Source organism: Erpetoichthys calabaricus, chromosome 4, assembly GCF_900747795.2.
Source record: "Erpetoichthys calabaricus chromosome 4, fErpCal1.3, whole genome shotgun sequence".
NCBI classification, from domain to species: Eukaryota; Metazoa; Chordata; class Cladistia; order Polypteriformes; family Polypteridae; genus Erpetoichthys; species Erpetoichthys calabaricus.
The window spans coordinates 21,851,416-21,869,112 of record NC_041397.2 but is presented as its reverse complement, the minus strand read 5'-3'; the positions used below and the strand labels follow the sequence as shown (position 1 = coordinate 21,869,112).

At 41.7% G+C, this 17,697-nt stretch overlaps 1 protein-coding gene across 2 annotated transcripts in view; it reads left to right on the top strand.

The window, feature by feature from the left end:
* The first annotated feature begins 1,208 nt into the window (after window positions 1-1,208).
* The window catches only part of mlnr (motilin receptor), a 60,234-nt gene continuing 43,745 nt past the window's right edge, over window positions 1,209-17,697 (top strand). For both annotated transcript variants that reach the window (XR_007934758.1, XM_028799955.2), the window contains exon 1: window positions 1,209-2,210. Coding sequence is in view for 1 of the 2 variants with exons in the window: in XM_028799955.2 (XP_028655788.1) it covers window positions 1,484-2,210 (727 nt within the window). In the remaining variant the exon portion in view is untranslated. The remainder of the gene's footprint in view (window positions 2,211-17,697) is intronic.

Here is a 17,697-nt window from a genome sequence, read left to right as displayed (position 1 = left end):
CTTCTAGCAACGGGAGTCAGAGTAAACCGTAACGGCGCGTCTTGTTGATGGCCACCTCCGTTTTCACAGAAGTCAACATTCGCCCTGAAAGAGTTAACCTCTTTATGACGTTTTACTTTGTTTCCTACTCTGTCTTTTATTTCTGACCTCGCTTTATCCTGCTTGCGGCATGTCAGACGGTTCGTAGTCTCTCCCGTTTTGCTCTGGAGCGGGGGGGCTTTGTGTGGCGCCTGCGCACTATGTCTCCTGCGTCCACGGGCAGGTCCCTGCGTCCATATCCGGTTTACCATTCTCGGTTAGTAATATGGATTCCTACATCTTTACCTTTACTTTTACTCTTTTTATATCTGGGACTGTTCATAGTAAGTGTGCTTCTCGTAGTTTAATGTTTACTTAGTTTATTATCTACTCTTATATACTTTTATCCAAGGCATCGATAAGCTCGCTCCAAATGATATTTCATTGTACTGTACAGGGACAAAATCTTGCATCTTAACTAGGAAAAAAATAAAATAATTAGAAATATTTGATGCAACTAATTCTTGTTTATTATGTACTGTGCATAGACCTCATGAAATACATCCTTACATTTCTGCAGACACCCCTAATTAGGGTGGCATACACTAATTCAGACTTTTTCCAGTAGGGGTTAAGAGAATAGAATGGATGTTAAGCCCACCCAGGGGTTGGTTCCTGCTTCTCACCCAGTGCTGTCTACCTGAGATGTGGCAGGTCCAGTAAGTGGATGAATGGTTTGTTAAATGTGTGTGTGTGAGTGAGTGTACCATGCAACGGACTGGCATCCCTCCTAGGGTTGGCTCCAGCTTTGTGCTCAGTGCCGCTGCGGTTTGACGGATTTCTGATTTCAGTTCCAGTTGCTCTTCCTAGAAGTAAACCTTTTCTTGACAGCTCCTAATAAGTTAATCAGATCAAATTTGCCATCCGCAGAACATGCTGCCCACTCAGGTCCTCAGGTAAGCTATTGGTTCACGCCTGGCCATCCCTCTGCATTAGTGCCCTTTTGTGCCAATTCCTTTCCTTCACACGGCAAATGAATTGCTGCTGTGAACACTTAAGACAGCTCCGCTCCGTTTCCTGTAAGTGTTTAATGAATCGGCAGCGTCTTTTCGGAAAGGAGACCCTCTAACCCCCCCCCCTTCCACCCCCACCCCTCCATAAGGGACGCATAATCTCTGAGCTTTTGAAAGCGCAGCTCTGTCTTTTGTTATCTCGCAGCGCGCAGGCGGGCACCGCAGACGAAGGGAAGAGCAGCAGAGCAGCAGAGACTCTCCGGCCGCTCACAAGCATGGATGTGTCGTCCAGCTGCGAATGAAGGACCAGACAGGACATTAAAGGTGACCCCTGTAATTTCTGCTGTACTCCTCTTTTATGAAATTTCATGCAGTACTTCTTGCACTTTCTTTGGTTTTGGTTTAATCGTAAAACTAACATTTTCTTTCAGATCTCCACCTAACCTCAAGCCATGGAGGAACACCAGGAGATGGCCAGCTTGGTCTCCTTGTTCCCCCTTTCAGCGCTGATCCCTATCACCATCATCTGCATTCTGCTCTTCTGTGTTGGTGTCTGCGGGAACACCATGACGATTCTGATCATTCGGAGGTACAAGGACATGAAGACCACCACCAACCTCTACCTGTCGAGCATGGCCGTCTCTGACCTGATCATTCTGCTCTGCCTCCCCTTTGACCTCTACCGTCTCTGGAAGTATTACCCCTGGATTTTCGGCGAGGTTATCTGTCGACTCTTCCATTACATTAATGAGGGGTGCACGTATGCCACCATCCTGCACATCACGGCCCTGAGCATCGAGAGGTACCTGGCCATTTGCTTTCCTCTTAAGGCCAAAGTATTTGTAACCCGGCGGCGAGTGAAGTACGCCATAGTACTGCTGTGGACCTTGGCGCTCTCCTCTGCTGCTCCCATGCTTTTCCTTTTCGGAGTTCAGTATGAAAATAGCACTCACCCAGTTGCTGAACACAGAGCGTGCAAGTACACTGCGCACGCCCTCAGCTCCGGGCTCCTCGACACCATGATTTGGATGTCTACTCTCTACTTCATCATCCCCATGACCTGCTTAACTTTCTTGTATGGATCCATAGGTTGGAAACTGTGGAGGAGCAAGACTCAGGTTCAGGGTCCGCATGCTGCTAACCGGGAAAGATACCACAAGCAAACAGTCAAAATCCTGGGTAGGTAGATTTGCTTTATCTATTGGTGCTCAGCAAAAATGACCGTTGCAGGTAACGTAGCCACCTTCTTACTTCGACAGTCACACGAAGCCCTGCCGGCAAAGTCGTCCATCCGGCCATGGAGCCCACTGGCTTAGACCCAAATAGAATGACGGGCAGACATGACCTGTGTTTGTGGCTCCAACCAGGAGCACGTCAGACACCAGCTGGTGAGGACAGTGCCAGCGGTCCAAGAGATCAAAATCAAATACACTCATTACCTGAAAAGTAGACTGCTGATGGGGCATCAGAATATCAGTGGGCCCAAAATAAAGTTATTTCAGAAAGAAATCTGAGTCCGGGTCATCCGACACTATGCTGACTAATACTGGCAGCACAGAGTGTAAGGTGCCTACCGACCCCGGGTGCAATGCCAGTTCACCAAACTAGAAAAATAATTAGAAATGTGTGGAAATAAAAACTGTGTCTCTCCACACTCTGAACCATATGAAGTCATTTGAGATGATACTGGCAGCATCAGGCATAAGGTGCCAACCAACCCCAGGTGGGACGCCTGTCCACCACACTAGACAGACAGATAGAACCATTTCAGCTAATTTGTGATAATACTGGCAGCATTGGGCATAAGGTGCCAACCAACCCCAGGTGGGATGTCAGTCCACCACACTAGGAAAATAATTAGAAATTTGTGGAAATAAAAACTGTGTCTCTCCACACACTGAAATGAATGCAGTCATTTGAGATGATATTGGCAGCACTGGGCATATGGTTCCAACCCACTCCAGGTGGGATACCAGTCCACCACACTAGGTAGATAGATATGAAAGGCACTATATAATAGATAGATAGATAGATAGATATGAAAGGTTCTATATAATAGATAGATAGATAGAATCATATAGGTTAATTTGAGATGATACTGGCAGCATCGGGCATAAGGTGCCAAACGACCCCAGGAGGGATGCCAGTCCACCACACTAGAAAAATAATTGGAAATGTGTGAAAATAAAAACTGTGTCTCTCCACACTCTGAACAATATGAAGTCAATTGAAATGATACCAGCAGCAAAGGGCATACAGTGCCAACCAACCCCAAGTCGGTTGCCAGTCCATCACACTAGATAGATCGATTGATAGATCCATATTAGTTAATCTGACTAATATTGGCTGCACTGAGCATAAGGTGCCAACAGCCCCCAGGTGATATGCCAGTCTACCACACTAGGAAATTATTTAGAAATGTGTGGCAATAAAAACTGTGCTTGTCCACACATTGAGCTGAATACAGTCATTTGAGATGATATTGGCAGCATTGGGCATAAGGTGCAAACTGACTCCAGGTAGGACACCAGTCCACCACACTAGAAAAATAATTAGAAATGTGTAGAAATGAAAGCTGTGTCTGTCAACACTGTGAACCTTATCGGTTAATTTGAGATAATACTGGCAGTATCGGGCATAAGATGCCAACCGACCCTGGGTTAGATGCCAGTCATGCATAGTGAGATAATACTTGCAGCACTGGGCATTATGTACCAGGTATACAGTGAAGTTAAAACTGTGCCCACCTATGTTGTGCACATTGTTGTGGTACTAGAGACTACACCTGGGGGGTTTGTCAAAATCAAGGCACAAGTCAGAACAGAATGCACATCAGTCTGTCCCACCCCTCAAAATTCATAAAGTTTTGTCAAAATCTGTGCCCATCCACGTCTTGAATCCAATATGATCAAAGTTATTTAAAACTATACTGGCAGCATCTGACATTGGGGCACAAACTGACTCTTGACTAGGGAAAAAAAAAAAAACAATGAGAAATGCATGGAAATAAAAGCTGTGCCCGTCTGTAGAGAGTCATTTAAGGGAAAATTGGCAACATCAGCCATAAAGTGTAAACTGACTGACTCTGGATGAGACGCCAGGCAGTCATAGTGCAGATAATAAAATGAAAAGAAATGCAAAGAAGTAAAAGCTGTGCCCAACCGTATTATTGTATTAATAGAGACTATACTTGAGGGTCAGACCAGATACCAGTCCAGAGCAGATGGGACATCAGTTTCTCCCTGTGCTCGAATTTAAAATAATTTAGTTGAAATCGTGTCCATCCATCTTTTGAACCCGATGTGATTAAACAAATTTTTAAAACTATACTGGCAGTTTTAGACACTGGGCACAAGATGAGGAAAAGTAATTACAGAAAACAAAAGAAATAAAAGCTCTGTAACCATATTGGCTAATATTGAGGTAATGCTGGCAACAAGGGGCATTTGGTACCAATTAACCATGGATGAGATGCCAGTCATATTGCATAAAATAAAATAATCACAACTACAGAGAAGTAAAAACAATGCCCACCCATGTTGTGAACCTTATTGTGTTTATATTTACATTTCATTTAGTTATTTGGCTGACGCCTTTATCCAAGGCGACTTACAACATTTCTGATACAATTGGTGACATTTCTTTTGGTTTTCCAATTGGAGTACAGGCGGGTGAAGTGACTTGCTCAGGGTCCCACAGTGTCAGCAGTGGGGGGATTTGAACTGACAGCCTCAGGGTTTGAAGTCCAAAGTTTTAGCTACTTAATAGAGAGTACACGGAGGTTGAGTACAATAACATGGGGCATCAGTCTGTCCCAGTATTATTATTTCAGATAATTTAGACAAAAATAAAAGTGCATCCATGTTTGGAACCTGATATGATCAAGGAGTTATAACATCAGACATCAGGAAACAATGACTCTGGACTAGGAAAAATAAAATAATCAGCAATGTGCAGAAATAAAAACTGTCTGTGCATAGCATTAGGTACCAGCCGGCTGCAAGTGGGATGCCAGTTCATCACAGCGGGGGGCAATGAAAGTTATAGGGAAAAGTGTCCATCCATTTACTGAACTCTTGCATTTCATTAGGGTATTGTCGGGTGGCTCAGTGCATACCTGCTGCGCTGGCTGTGAGATAGATAAGCCCTCATAGGGGGCACACACACACACACAAACCTGAGACCTTGATAAACCTAATGTGTGTTTGGCATGTGGCATTGGCCTGGGTGACATTTAAAACCATCTCCCTAAAGTTGTGAGGCGGTGGCATTTACTGTATATACTTGCGTACAAGTCGGGTCTTCAAGCCCGAAAAATCGATCATAAAATCAGACCCCGACTTATACGGCCGTTCAAAAATACGACACTTACATTTTTATTTTTTTTTTACATCACCTTGCCTCCTCCAATCTCACACCAGTTTCTCAGACACATTAAATTTTGTTGCAGCAGCGCAGTTACCAATTTCTTTCTCTACTTCAACGACTTTTAATTTAAAACCAGCTTCATATTTTCTTCTGATCGAATGCTCCATCGTACATAAGGGATGCTCTTACGATAAACGTATATGAGGGTGTGAGACACAAAAAATACAAATCAGTTCAAACGTTGCTTCGGAATAGTTTGGGTGTTACCGTGTGGTCACATAGGCACAACACATAGAAAAAAAAAAGGCCGTGTGCCCCGTGGTCACTCTCTCAGGTGGGCGTTACCATATCATAATCTCTTGGACCATTTAGGGTTGAGTGTGAGTTTTCCGCATTCGACTTATATGACTGACATTATAAAATACCAGAAATTAAATGGTAAAATCAAGTCCCAACTTATCCGTGGCAGAACTTATCTGCGAGTATATATGGTAAATTTGACAAATGAGAGGAGACCATTCAGCCCTTCAGGGTCATTGGTTTAGCTAATAGCTAAGCTGTCCCAATATCTCATCCAGATTCTTCTTAAGGCTTTTGCTTCAACTCCATGGCTCGGTCATTTGTTCCAGATTCCTACAAGTCTTTGCGTAAAGAAGTGCTTCCTGGCTTCAGTCCTAAATGCACTTCCCCTTAATTTCTGCTGTGATTCACCACTAAGATGAAAAAATTCTGCTGCATCTTCTTTGAGGATTTTGAAGACCTAGATGAGGTCCCCACACATGAGGTCTCGTCTGCTCGAGACTGAACAGGTTTAACTCTTCGAGTCTGTCACAGAAGGACATATGGATGCTCCTTGTTGTTCTCCACTGCACTGCTTCAAGTGCTGGTATGTCTTTTTTGTATTATGTTGACCAGAACTGCGCACAGTACTGCAGATGTGGCCTCACATGTGCATTATATAGTCCGAGGATAACTTCTATCTGCTGTGACTCTATCTAAAGTTAGTAAGGCACTACACAAAAAATAGCATTAGCATAAAAGTTTAAATAATATGTTCATTATAACGTGAGAATTTTGACAAAAAAGAGTCCATCAAGCCAGTTTGTTTAGCTCATAGCTAAGCTGTCCCGATATCTCTTCCAGATTCTTCTGAAAGGTTCTCAAGGTTTCTGCTTCACCTCCTCATCTCGGTAGTTTGTTCCAGACTCCCACAAATTCTTTGTGAAAAGAAGAGCTTCCTGGCTTCAGTTCTAGATGTGCTTCCCCTTCAATTCCACTGGGGTCCTCGAGTATGTGATTCCCTGTTAAACTGAAAAAACTTCTGCTCTTCCATCAGTGGCAGACCTGTATGATTCTCGTGTCACTAACCATGTCAAAAGGATCACCATGGACTCATCTGCTCGTCACTTATTTCACAAACCCCCCTCTGGTAAACACTTCAGGTCAATTAAAACCAAAACTAACAGACACCTCAGTAGTTCCTTTCCCAGAGCCATGGCCCTCTCAGAGCAGTAATTTAGCCTAACTTCTTAGTATATTCATGCCTTCTGTCACATACCATATGAAGGTGTGTGTGTTTACAGCATGTGTACATGTACGTGTGTGTTTACAGTGTGTGTACATGTATGTGTGTGTTTACAGCGTGTGTACATGAATGTGTGTGAACGTGCATACACACTATACTCTCACACTTTTACTTGCACATTATCATTTGCACATCTCTTCTATAATCGTTCTATTCTGCAACTTTGTTTGAAGTCTTTCTTTTTAACTGATGCTATTCATGTTATTTGTATGTGATGCTGTGTTCTCTTATAGGCAGCTCCAAATCTACCAAATGAAATTCCTGTACATTAAGTTCTGGCAAACTAAAGTGATTCTGATTCTGGAAAAGGTCTTTTCCTTATATTACAGTATTGCAGGGAAGTAGAGCTTAGTGACAATACATGCCGACTGTCACAGGGCTCACTCACGACCACACCCAAAACTGGACTTATGACCACCAATTTGCCTTAAGTGTACATCTTTACAATATGAGAGCTATCCAACTCTTTTTAGTATTATAGTTTAGAATCATAAGGTGCAGAACAGAAACAGACTCCGGATGGAAGGCAATCAGGGCACACTTACACACCCAAACTAGGCCAATTTCATGCTACCCATCGACCAAACCTCCACCTCTTTTGGATGTACATTAGACCAGCAGGAAACTGACAAGCACAGAGAGAGGACATGCAAACCTGACAGGCATGATATCCAGTCCAGGGCGTTGCAGTTGTCAGGCTGCACTACTAACTGGGGCCAGCCAAAGTGCAATAGCCTCCTTAACGTTTGACCCGAGCGTCACTCGTGCTGTTAAAACAGTACTAAAAGCATTAGTCCCAAGGGTCACTCAGGCAGCAGTATAGACGCGTCTCACGTAAGACCAAGGTTTACTCGGGCTGTAAATGTGCCAATAGCATTAGTGCTGAGCATTACTATGGGCAACAGTATAGGTGTGTCTTGTGTTAGTGTTACCTAGGCAACGGTGTAGACACATCTTCTCCTAGCCTCATAATGTCGTCTCATAAGAAGCAACGATGATGACGTGACTTTGTCTTCAGACAGTGAAATCGAAAGTGATTCTGGGAATCTGAAAGTGACGCTCGCGTAACTCGCACAAGTGCAGTGTGCTCTTCATATTATAATTATTATTCATCATCATTATTATTATTATTATTATATTTTCTACACTTCTGATTTTATATTTTTAGTGTTTTTTACGTATTACAGTAGAAAGGTGAGATTTACTAAAAATGTAATTTTTCAAGTCAAAAAATTTAATACTTTTTACATATCTTTTTGAGAAAGGATGTAACGCTAAGGAGGTTAATATTTACAATATAAATATGTGACTATAATGTTTTTCATGTTTTAAACATTCCCTACACTTTAAAGACATTTCTCAGCCTTACTGGACTGCGGTCTTAAACTATGTTACCTCATAAGTTAACCTATTAACTCAGCACTCCATTTATTATGTGTTGGTCATCCAATGCTTTAGTAGAAGCAGCCAGGCAAAGAAACAAAGCAAAGATGAGGGCTACCAAACCACATGAGCTGATTTAGTGAGCCATGGCTCAGGAGACCAGCAGACTTTATTGTCACCGTTGAACACTTTGGCCATCCTTTGTAGGTCTTTCACTGTGTCTTCTTGGAATTAATTCTGAATCTGAAGGATGTAAGCTTCTTGTTCGCGAGCACGGGTCCACAAATGTGACCTCTGATGGGTAGTTCAGCTGGTGTGGACTCAAACCTACCCTCACTCTGGGTTCAGAAAATAGATGCCAGAATGGACACTAATAGGATATTAGGACTAATATAAAAACTGGCATCCTATCCACGGTTTATTCCTGCCCACCCAAGATACTGCAGAATAGGCTCTCACTCCACATGATCCTAAAATTGGTCTAGAAAGTTTTTATTAGAAGGTTTTCCTTCTCATAAAGAACCAAAGACACTTGAAATAAACGATCAAGTAGTGTGGCAGGAACATTCAGATCTCTCCTTGATGTTATTTTCAAGAAATTTGATGAATCAGATTGTCACTTTTGTTAGGCTGTGTGGCCTGTTCTTGTCCAAATTGTTCTTATGGTCTAATTAAGGAGAAGGGGAGGTTGAGAGCACACACTGCTACAGCACATTGCTGCACCCACCACATGACAAACCCCTCAGGATTCCAAATTAGGGCTCGAGCACTTTCGTACAATGGGTAACACCTCAGCACCACACTAATTTGAATGGAGTGGAATAATGGGAGGTTTTCATGGTGACTGGAATGCCAATCCTGCCACAAGTCCCAAGTTTTCCCTATTTGCTGGAGGCCCTGCTTATAGGGCTGGATGAAGGTTAACACCATACCCAGGATGCAGCAATTGCAGGTTAAGAGCCTTGCTCAAGGGTCCGAAAGAGTGGAATCACTTCTGTCATTTACGGGATTCGGACCAGCAACCTTCGCATTGCAGATCCTTAGCCTCAGAGCCACCTAATTAAGGATGTTTGTTAAATAGATGGACTGTTACAAATTTTGGCACCCTGTTAAAATTCTTCCCTTTTTAAATAATTTTTCTTGTTGCTTTATTGTGGGTCTTTGAAAAGCTTTAACTTTAGCACTACTAATTCATCAGTGTTTTGTATTAATGATGAAGTTATGAACCAGTGGAATTTCTTTTATCATTTAATTTTAAGTGTGTCACATTGCCATTTTGTTACTGTGTTGCTAGGATGCTTGGCACTGTTGCCAGGGGTTGTCACCTAGAAGGTACCACATGCCATGTCATGCTTTATAACCCTACACTAAACTCAGTGCCGCGTCAGAGTCTAACCTCATCCAAGTGTGCGTGAGAGCCCTCAGTGAGTAACGCCGTGTGATCATCGACTCTTAGCTGCTCCTCTCTTGACTTCGTTTATTGTCTTGCTTTAGGTGGCATTGTGTTTCCTGCTGACTGCATTCCACCAATCCCTCTTTTGTCATTGTTCAGGGTTTAGCGGGTTCAGTTTTGGCTTTGTCTTCTCTGCCCTCTGCTATCGACCATTGCTACGGTTTCTTTGACAGACGTGCACCTCTCTATCCAAGTTAACCCTGTGCTAGTGGGTGACCACATCCCCTCTGGCCAGAAGACAGTTCAGGAGGGTCTGCTTCAACTAAAAAAGTACAGTGGGTGTTCCACATGCTGCGGTTGAACAGATTAATATTGATAACGTGTCTGGTACAATATGGACCGCTGGATGAATAATAACATCTGGATGCTTTATGGTTTGTTCTTGGCCTGAGAATGAATTTTCCAGGTGACTTTCTACAATGGCGTGGAATGAGTAGAGTGATGCTCTGTGAGAGGCTGGCATCCATTCAGTGTTGGTTCTGCTGCTCTCTGCTTGTTCACACAAAATGTTATCAAACTGTGATGGAATAAATGGATCAACACCACATGCATCAGTCATAAAAACTTTTTATTTAAAAAAACGCTCAAGCAAGCTGAATACGAAATAATTATAACAAATGAGAGCTCACATGGCCTATTGTAGCATCACTGAGGGTTGGGGGTCCACCATGGGATCAGTGGGCACAACCCTGGGGTGAATATTGGCCAATGATGGAGTTTAAGAGCACCACAGAGAAAACTGCTGATATCAGAGGTGGAAAATAATGAAGTACAATTACTTTGTTACTTTACTTAAGTATGTTTTTAGCTATTTGTACTTTACTTGAGTACATTTCATTCAGGGCTGCTTTTACTTTTAACCCTTCTTCATTTTTATGTCTAATAGCATACTTTTTACTTCATTACAATTATCCAGTAAATCCATGTTACTCGTTACACAGACCAAACAATTATAAATTCATAAAAGAGACCAATCAGGTATACAGTCATGGCCAAAAGATTTGAGAATGACCCAAGTGTTGGTTTTCACAAAGTCTGCTCCTTCAGTGTTTTTAGATCTTTTTGTCAGATGTTTCTATGGTATACTGAAGTAGAATTACAAGCAATTCATAAGTTTCAAAGGCTTTTATTGACAATTACATAAAGTTTACGCACAATCAATACAGTATTTGCCGTGTTGGCCCTTCTTTCTCTTTCAAGACCTCTGTAATTCACCCTGGCAGGCTGGCAATCAACTTCTGGGCCAAATCCTGACTGATGGCAGGCCATTCTTGCATCATCAATGCTTGGAGTTTGTCAGAATTTGTGGGCTTTTTTTGTTGTCCACCCGCCTCTTGAGGATTGAGGAGAAGTTCACAATGGGATTAAGATCTGAGGAGTGTCCTGGCTGTGGACCCAAAATTTGTTTCCTGAGCCACTTACTTATCACTTTTGCCCTATGGCATGGTGCTCCATCATGCTGGAAACGGCATTGTGGGTCACCAAACAATTTTTGGATGGTTGGGAGAAGTTGCTCTAAGAGGGTGTTTTGGTACCATCTCTCTCTCTCTGTCTCTCTGTGTGTATATATATATATATATATATATATATATATATATATATATATATATATATATTAGGGATGCAACGATACCACTTTTTTGGAAAACGAGTACGAGTACGAGTACTTGCATTTCAGTACTCGCCGATACCGAGTACTTGCCGATACCGAGTACTTAATAAAAGCATGATTTAAATTTACAGGTAACAGCTTTAGTCATATAATTTAACAAAAAAAACCAAGAAACTCTCGTCTATCCACTCGGAGGTTAGGCTAATTAGCGACACGGGGCTAACACTGCTTGTCCAAATCCGTGGTGAAAATAAACGCAGAGGAGGCTTGCAGTAGGCTGTGGATATGTTTTTTCACGGAGTCGTGTAGTTTAGGCAGCTCCGTGTCAGTCATGTAGCGGCGGCTTGGGACATCATATCTGGGCTCCAGAACATGGAGGAGACGCAGGAATCCCACATTTTCTACCTCCGAGAGTGGCTGGTCACTCAATGCAATGTACTCGATAATTGCCTGTGTTATTTTCACAGCACGTGGATTGTCTCTGGACATTTTCTCTTGTCTTGCAAGAGTTTGCTGCAGCGTGGGTTGTGTTGGTTTAGAAGCGTGGGTAAACTCTTTGTACTCGTTGTCGTGTTGGGATTTTAGGTGCTTGATTAAATTACTTGTGTTAAATGCGCTACCTTTTGAGCCTCCTCTGGACAATTTCGCTGAGCACAATTTGCAGTCCGCCTTTGTTTTGTCGTCTTCATTCACTTTGAAATAGTTCCACACGGCTGACGTGTCTCGCCTCACCTTGCCTTCTCCCCGCTCTGAGCTGCAGCCGGGGCCTGGGGGCGGGCACTCGGCGCCTGTGATTAACCCCTTACACGCTGCTCAAACATAGACATTTCTCAGACCGTGGTATCGGAACCCGGTATCGGGGGACTTTTAACGAGTACGAGTACTTTAGAAAATGTGGTATCGAGGCCGATACCAGATACCCGTTTCGGTATCGGTGTATCCCTAATATATATATATATATATATTGTGTATATATATATATATATATATATATATATATATATATATATATACAGTATACTGTATATAAAATCCAGCGTCTGTCTGTCTGCTTTTCACAAGAGAACTACTTCACGGATTTAAATCTATTTTTTTTTTTTCTATAATTTGCTTGAACATTCCTGTTGATTTTGCAACTTCTCTCATCGTGCTAAGAATCACAGTTCACTTGCAGGAGTGATATATTCACACTAATTTGGTTGAGGCTGTGGGCTGAGGGGAAGGGGGAAGCGTGATATCAGGAGTGGGGATCCGGGCAGGACCCTCCTCACTCACACTTAGCTAGCGATACCCATTTGTTTATTGATTTCTGAAGTGTGTCCTGTTTCACTACTATGCGGGCGAAGCCACGGGGGACGGCTAGTTAAAGATAAAACTGAATACCAAATTGAGCAAAAGAAACACCAGCTTTCTTAAGAGAATTTGTGTTAAAGATAAAAAAAACAATTCTGAAATTATTGTATTACTATTTAATTTAATACTTGTGCTTCTAAAATTTATGTCATCTTTGGTGAAGTGTAATAAGCACAATCTATGTTGATTGTAAATCGAACTTTGTTTTTCCTCAGGAGCATGTTTGGCTTTTTTACAGAACCTCTTTAAATAAATACATTGATAGATAGATATGAAAGGCACTATATAAATGATGCATAGATATAAAAGGCACATTATGATAGATAGATAGATAGATAGATAGATAGATAGATAGATAGATAGATAGATAGATAGATAGATAGAAGCGCACTATACAGTATAATAGATAGATAGATAGAAGGACACTATATGATAGATAGATAGGAGAGGCACTATACAAATCATACACAGATATAAAAGGCACATTATGATAGATAGATAGAAGAGCACTATACAGTATAATAGATGGATAGATAGATAGATAGATAGATAGATAGATAGATAGATAGATAGATAGATAGATAGATAGATAGATAGATAGATAGATAGATAGATAGATAGATAGATAGATAGATAGATAGATAGATAGATAGATAGAAGGACACTGTATAATAGATAGAAAGACACTATATGATAGGTAGATATGAGAGACTGATGTATGATAGACTGATGTATGATAGACTGATAGATGAATACACACCGGAGTGACTAAAATGGAAGAAAATTAAAAGGAAAGAAAACTTCTGACTTGTCAGTCCCAGTCACATTGAGGCTTTATGAAGTCGTATTGCTATTGGTATGAAGGAGCCCCCCATTGTGTCTCTTGACTCACTTCTACTGAATAATTCATTGGCTGAAAGTCCTCAGTGTTGTTGTGTCAGATGGAAGATGTGCAGCTTTGTTCATAATGGCACTCAGTTTTGTTTTCATTCTCTTCTTTTCTATGACCTCCAGGGGGTCCGGAGTGTGTCCCTTAACTGATCCTACCCTTTTAATTAGCTTGTTGATTCAGTGGTCCTCTCTTGAAGTGATGTTACCAGCCCAGCACACCACAGTGTTGAAGATCACACTGACCATCACAGAGTTGTAGAAGATGTGAAGGATGTCACTTCCCACATTAATAGAACACAGTCTCTTAAGGAAGGGAAGCCTGCTCTGCCCTTTCTTCTATAATTCCTTTTTGTTTGAGACCCTCCCAACCTGTCACTGATATGGACCCCTAAGTACATGTAGGAGTTCATCACCTCTACATCCACTTCCTGAACAGTGACCAGATATATTGGCTCTCTGGTGTGGCGGAAGTCAATAGCCAGTTGTTAAACTGTTTATGGCAAACTCATCTTGGTCATCATAATCAAACATTTCCTATTTTTCTTGATTTGCTTGATGCAATTTCTTATGTAAGCAAAAAAAAAAGAAAAGGAAAATGTCTTTTTGGAGTAAGTAATATTGTCTTCTGGCCCAGTGTTGCTAGACTGTTTCCAGGTAGCTTGGTCAGGCCCTTGAACTTCGCTCCTTTCTCTCCAGACCTGTGCTCAGGTGCAGATCTTGTAAGTTCTGCTTCAGTGGCTGCACCAGTGATGGTGTGGGGGTGTCATATTACAGGGGGTCACTATTAATGCTATCAGTTATTTTATGTTTTACATTTAACACATTTCTCATCCCAGTGACCCTGAGTGAGGGGAAAAAAAACCAAACCTGATGCACTTAGGTGGGCCCTAACGTGGGTTCTTCTATGGTTTAGCATTATGTAGGCCAGGTGGGGTCCAAATTGTTCACCACCAAAAAATTCAGAAGCATAACTTGACCGGCCAGTCCCAACATGACTGGGGACTCCTGAAGCTCAGTGGAATAACAGATTGCATTTGCGTATGACGTCAGAATAAAAAGTTTGCGGAGAGTGACCTGGATGGTAGGTGGGCTTAAACAAACAAAACGTCAGCAGCTCTTGCGCACAGCCCATGATAGAGAGGAGAATGGAAACCTGGTAATCAAATGGATGTTTATTTGGATTTTGAATTTTGAGATCAGAGGAAACCCACAAAAAAGCACACTTTAGGGACTGTCGTGATCAGGCTTATTAATTTTCTTTCTACTGTTTGTTCCTTGACCTTTAAAAATGATTTGCATACAGTCCCTGGTATTTTGAAGGTCAAGGAAACGACTGGTAATTCTGTATGTTTTGCTCGCATGTATGAGTCATTTTCTTCAGCTGCTCTGTATTGTTTTTCTTATGAGTGTCTCCATTTTGGGATAGTTTGGATAATGGCTGCTATGCCATTGCTAGGCTTGAGGACCAGGAGTGTGCGACGTGTGACGCCATCACTGTGACGGCATAAAGATCAGCGTTTTACACTTCCTAGTCGTCCAAGATTAGGATTCACAAAGCCTTTAACATCTTTCTTATTGTTTATTTTGGAGTCTGAGTACCCTCTGTCTATGAATCGCATATCACATTTTTTGCTTTGGCTCACAACTTACTGCTCTGTCCTTTGACAAGGATTCTGGCTGCATGTCATGATCTTTGCTTATTTAAATTTAGTCTTCCCGTTTACAACCCCTACTTAATTTCAGATCTGTCTCTGTCATTTCCTGAATCCATTCTCTCTCTTTCTCAGATCTGTTGTGCAAGGAATACAATATCAGAGTCCGATTAAGCAATAATACGCAAAGCGTTGTCTACAAAGTACATTGCTTTGCGCCTTCACTTTGCTCTCTCACCAGATCTGCCTTTAGCTTTGGTGGCTGGCGTCTACGTGAAGACAGCTCGGGCAGCCGGCAGCTTCTGTGCTGTGCATTCCTGCTGGCATCCGAAAAAAATATTTAGCCGTCAAAGAGTTAAGCAAAAGAAGATTAAGAGGAGACGTGATTGATTTTTTTTTAAATTAAGAAGGGAAATTAGTCCACTGGATTGAGGCTGTGACTTTAAAATAAGTTCATCAAGAACACAGGGACACAGTTAGAAACTTGTTAAGGGTAAATTTCATACAAATATTATTTATGTGTGACAGTTTCTGGAAAGAGCACATGTAAACACGCAGGTGTGGATTAGGTTTTAGCAAGCAGTCATTCCTTGCTTTTTACCCAAAAAAGACCCTTAGACTCACTTAGTGAGTATTGTGTCACATGACTGTGGCCTTCACAGAGAAGACCACAGACACTTGGAATAAGCGACCAAGTACACGGGAGGACTTTAGGGACTTTCAAAACTCAACATGATGTTAATTTAGAAGAATTAAGTAGACAGGACTGGCGAGCTTTGTTGGGCTGAATGGCCTGTTCTCATCTAGACTGTTCTAATGTTCTATAATTGAATAGCAGAAATAGTTCAACCAAACATCACAGTAAAAGAGAGCAATTACAATTTGATTAACAGAAACTATTCATAACAACAGAAACACATGATCATTTTAATTAAGATAAGACCAGTTGACAAAGGAGGCTAGGCAAACAATACAAAAGCACTCTGTACTCCTCCTCGGTGATGTGAACGACTGACATGCGGTAAATAGCATTCATTTCACATGTGATTATATGACAGCTGCAGAAAAGAGCCGGTGTGGATTAGGCTTTAGGGAGAAGTATTCCTTGCTTTTCACCCAAAAAAGATCCTTAGACCCTCCAGAAATCTTTTTTAGTGAGACTAGGGGGCTTTGCCCCCTGCTCACTTTGCCCACCAACCCCCAGACCTGCGCTATGAGCTAGCCTCTTTGCGGTTGTGCCACTCACGTATGAGGATGTGTATGTATTACAACGTAAAATTTAATAATTTGAAAGTAAATTATGTTTCATGTTGCGTTAGACATATCCATCCATCCATTATCTAACCCGCTATATCCTAACTACAGGGTCACGGGGGTCTGCTGGAGCCAATCCCAGCCAACACAGGAAACAAACCCCGGGCAGGGCACCAGCCCACCGCAGGGCACACACACCAAAGACAATTTAGGATCGCCAATGCACCTAACCTGCATGTCTTTGGACTGTGGGAGGAAACCCACTCAGACACGGGGAGAACATGCAGACTCCTGGGAAGCGAACCCAAGTCTCCTTACTACAAGGCAGCAGCGCTACCACTGCACCACTATGCCACCCGCGCTAGACTTATTCGTTGTGTAATACGATTTTGTTCTTTTTGGCTTTGAAATTAACACGCAAATACTTTTTAAACTTACACTTTTACTGTAAAACTTCAGTAAAAACATTATCAGGAATTAACTTTTTGTCAATATTGCATTGATTCTGTGTTTGGACTTTCATCGTGACAACGCAACGTATAACTGCCTGTGATTGAATTTCGTTTCTTTCTCGCTATTAAATAAAACGACTTTTTCGAATGTTTGGCTCTGAGATTTGTAAATTGTCTTTGCAAAAGCTATTCTAACGGGAAACTGTTAACATTTTAATACGAATGGCATATCAAGATCTCCTTTGTTGTCTTATGATATCCCCTGAAGATGTACTACATTACCTTTCTTGGATACATCCTTCTCTCTACACTAATTCATGCCGAGGAAGACCAGACGGTGTTAACGGTTGTAGTTATTCTTTGTGATGTTGTAAGTTGATGTTTTCATCTTCCACATGATTACAACCAACTGTTTCAGCATAGTCTATTGATACGCATTTAACCAATTTGCTGTGTAACCGATTGACAATTTTTGCGTTAATTCGTTTGACTTCATCGTTTCTCAGTGCTAGGATTTCCGGTGTACTCATTTCTTCTGTTGATAACCCTTCGTTATGATATTCTTCAATAAGACTTGGATATAATACGTCTTGTTTAATTGGGAACTTAAAGTGAGGAAAACGTCAAAATGTATAAGAGCTGAGAGAGCAGGAACTGTGTCTG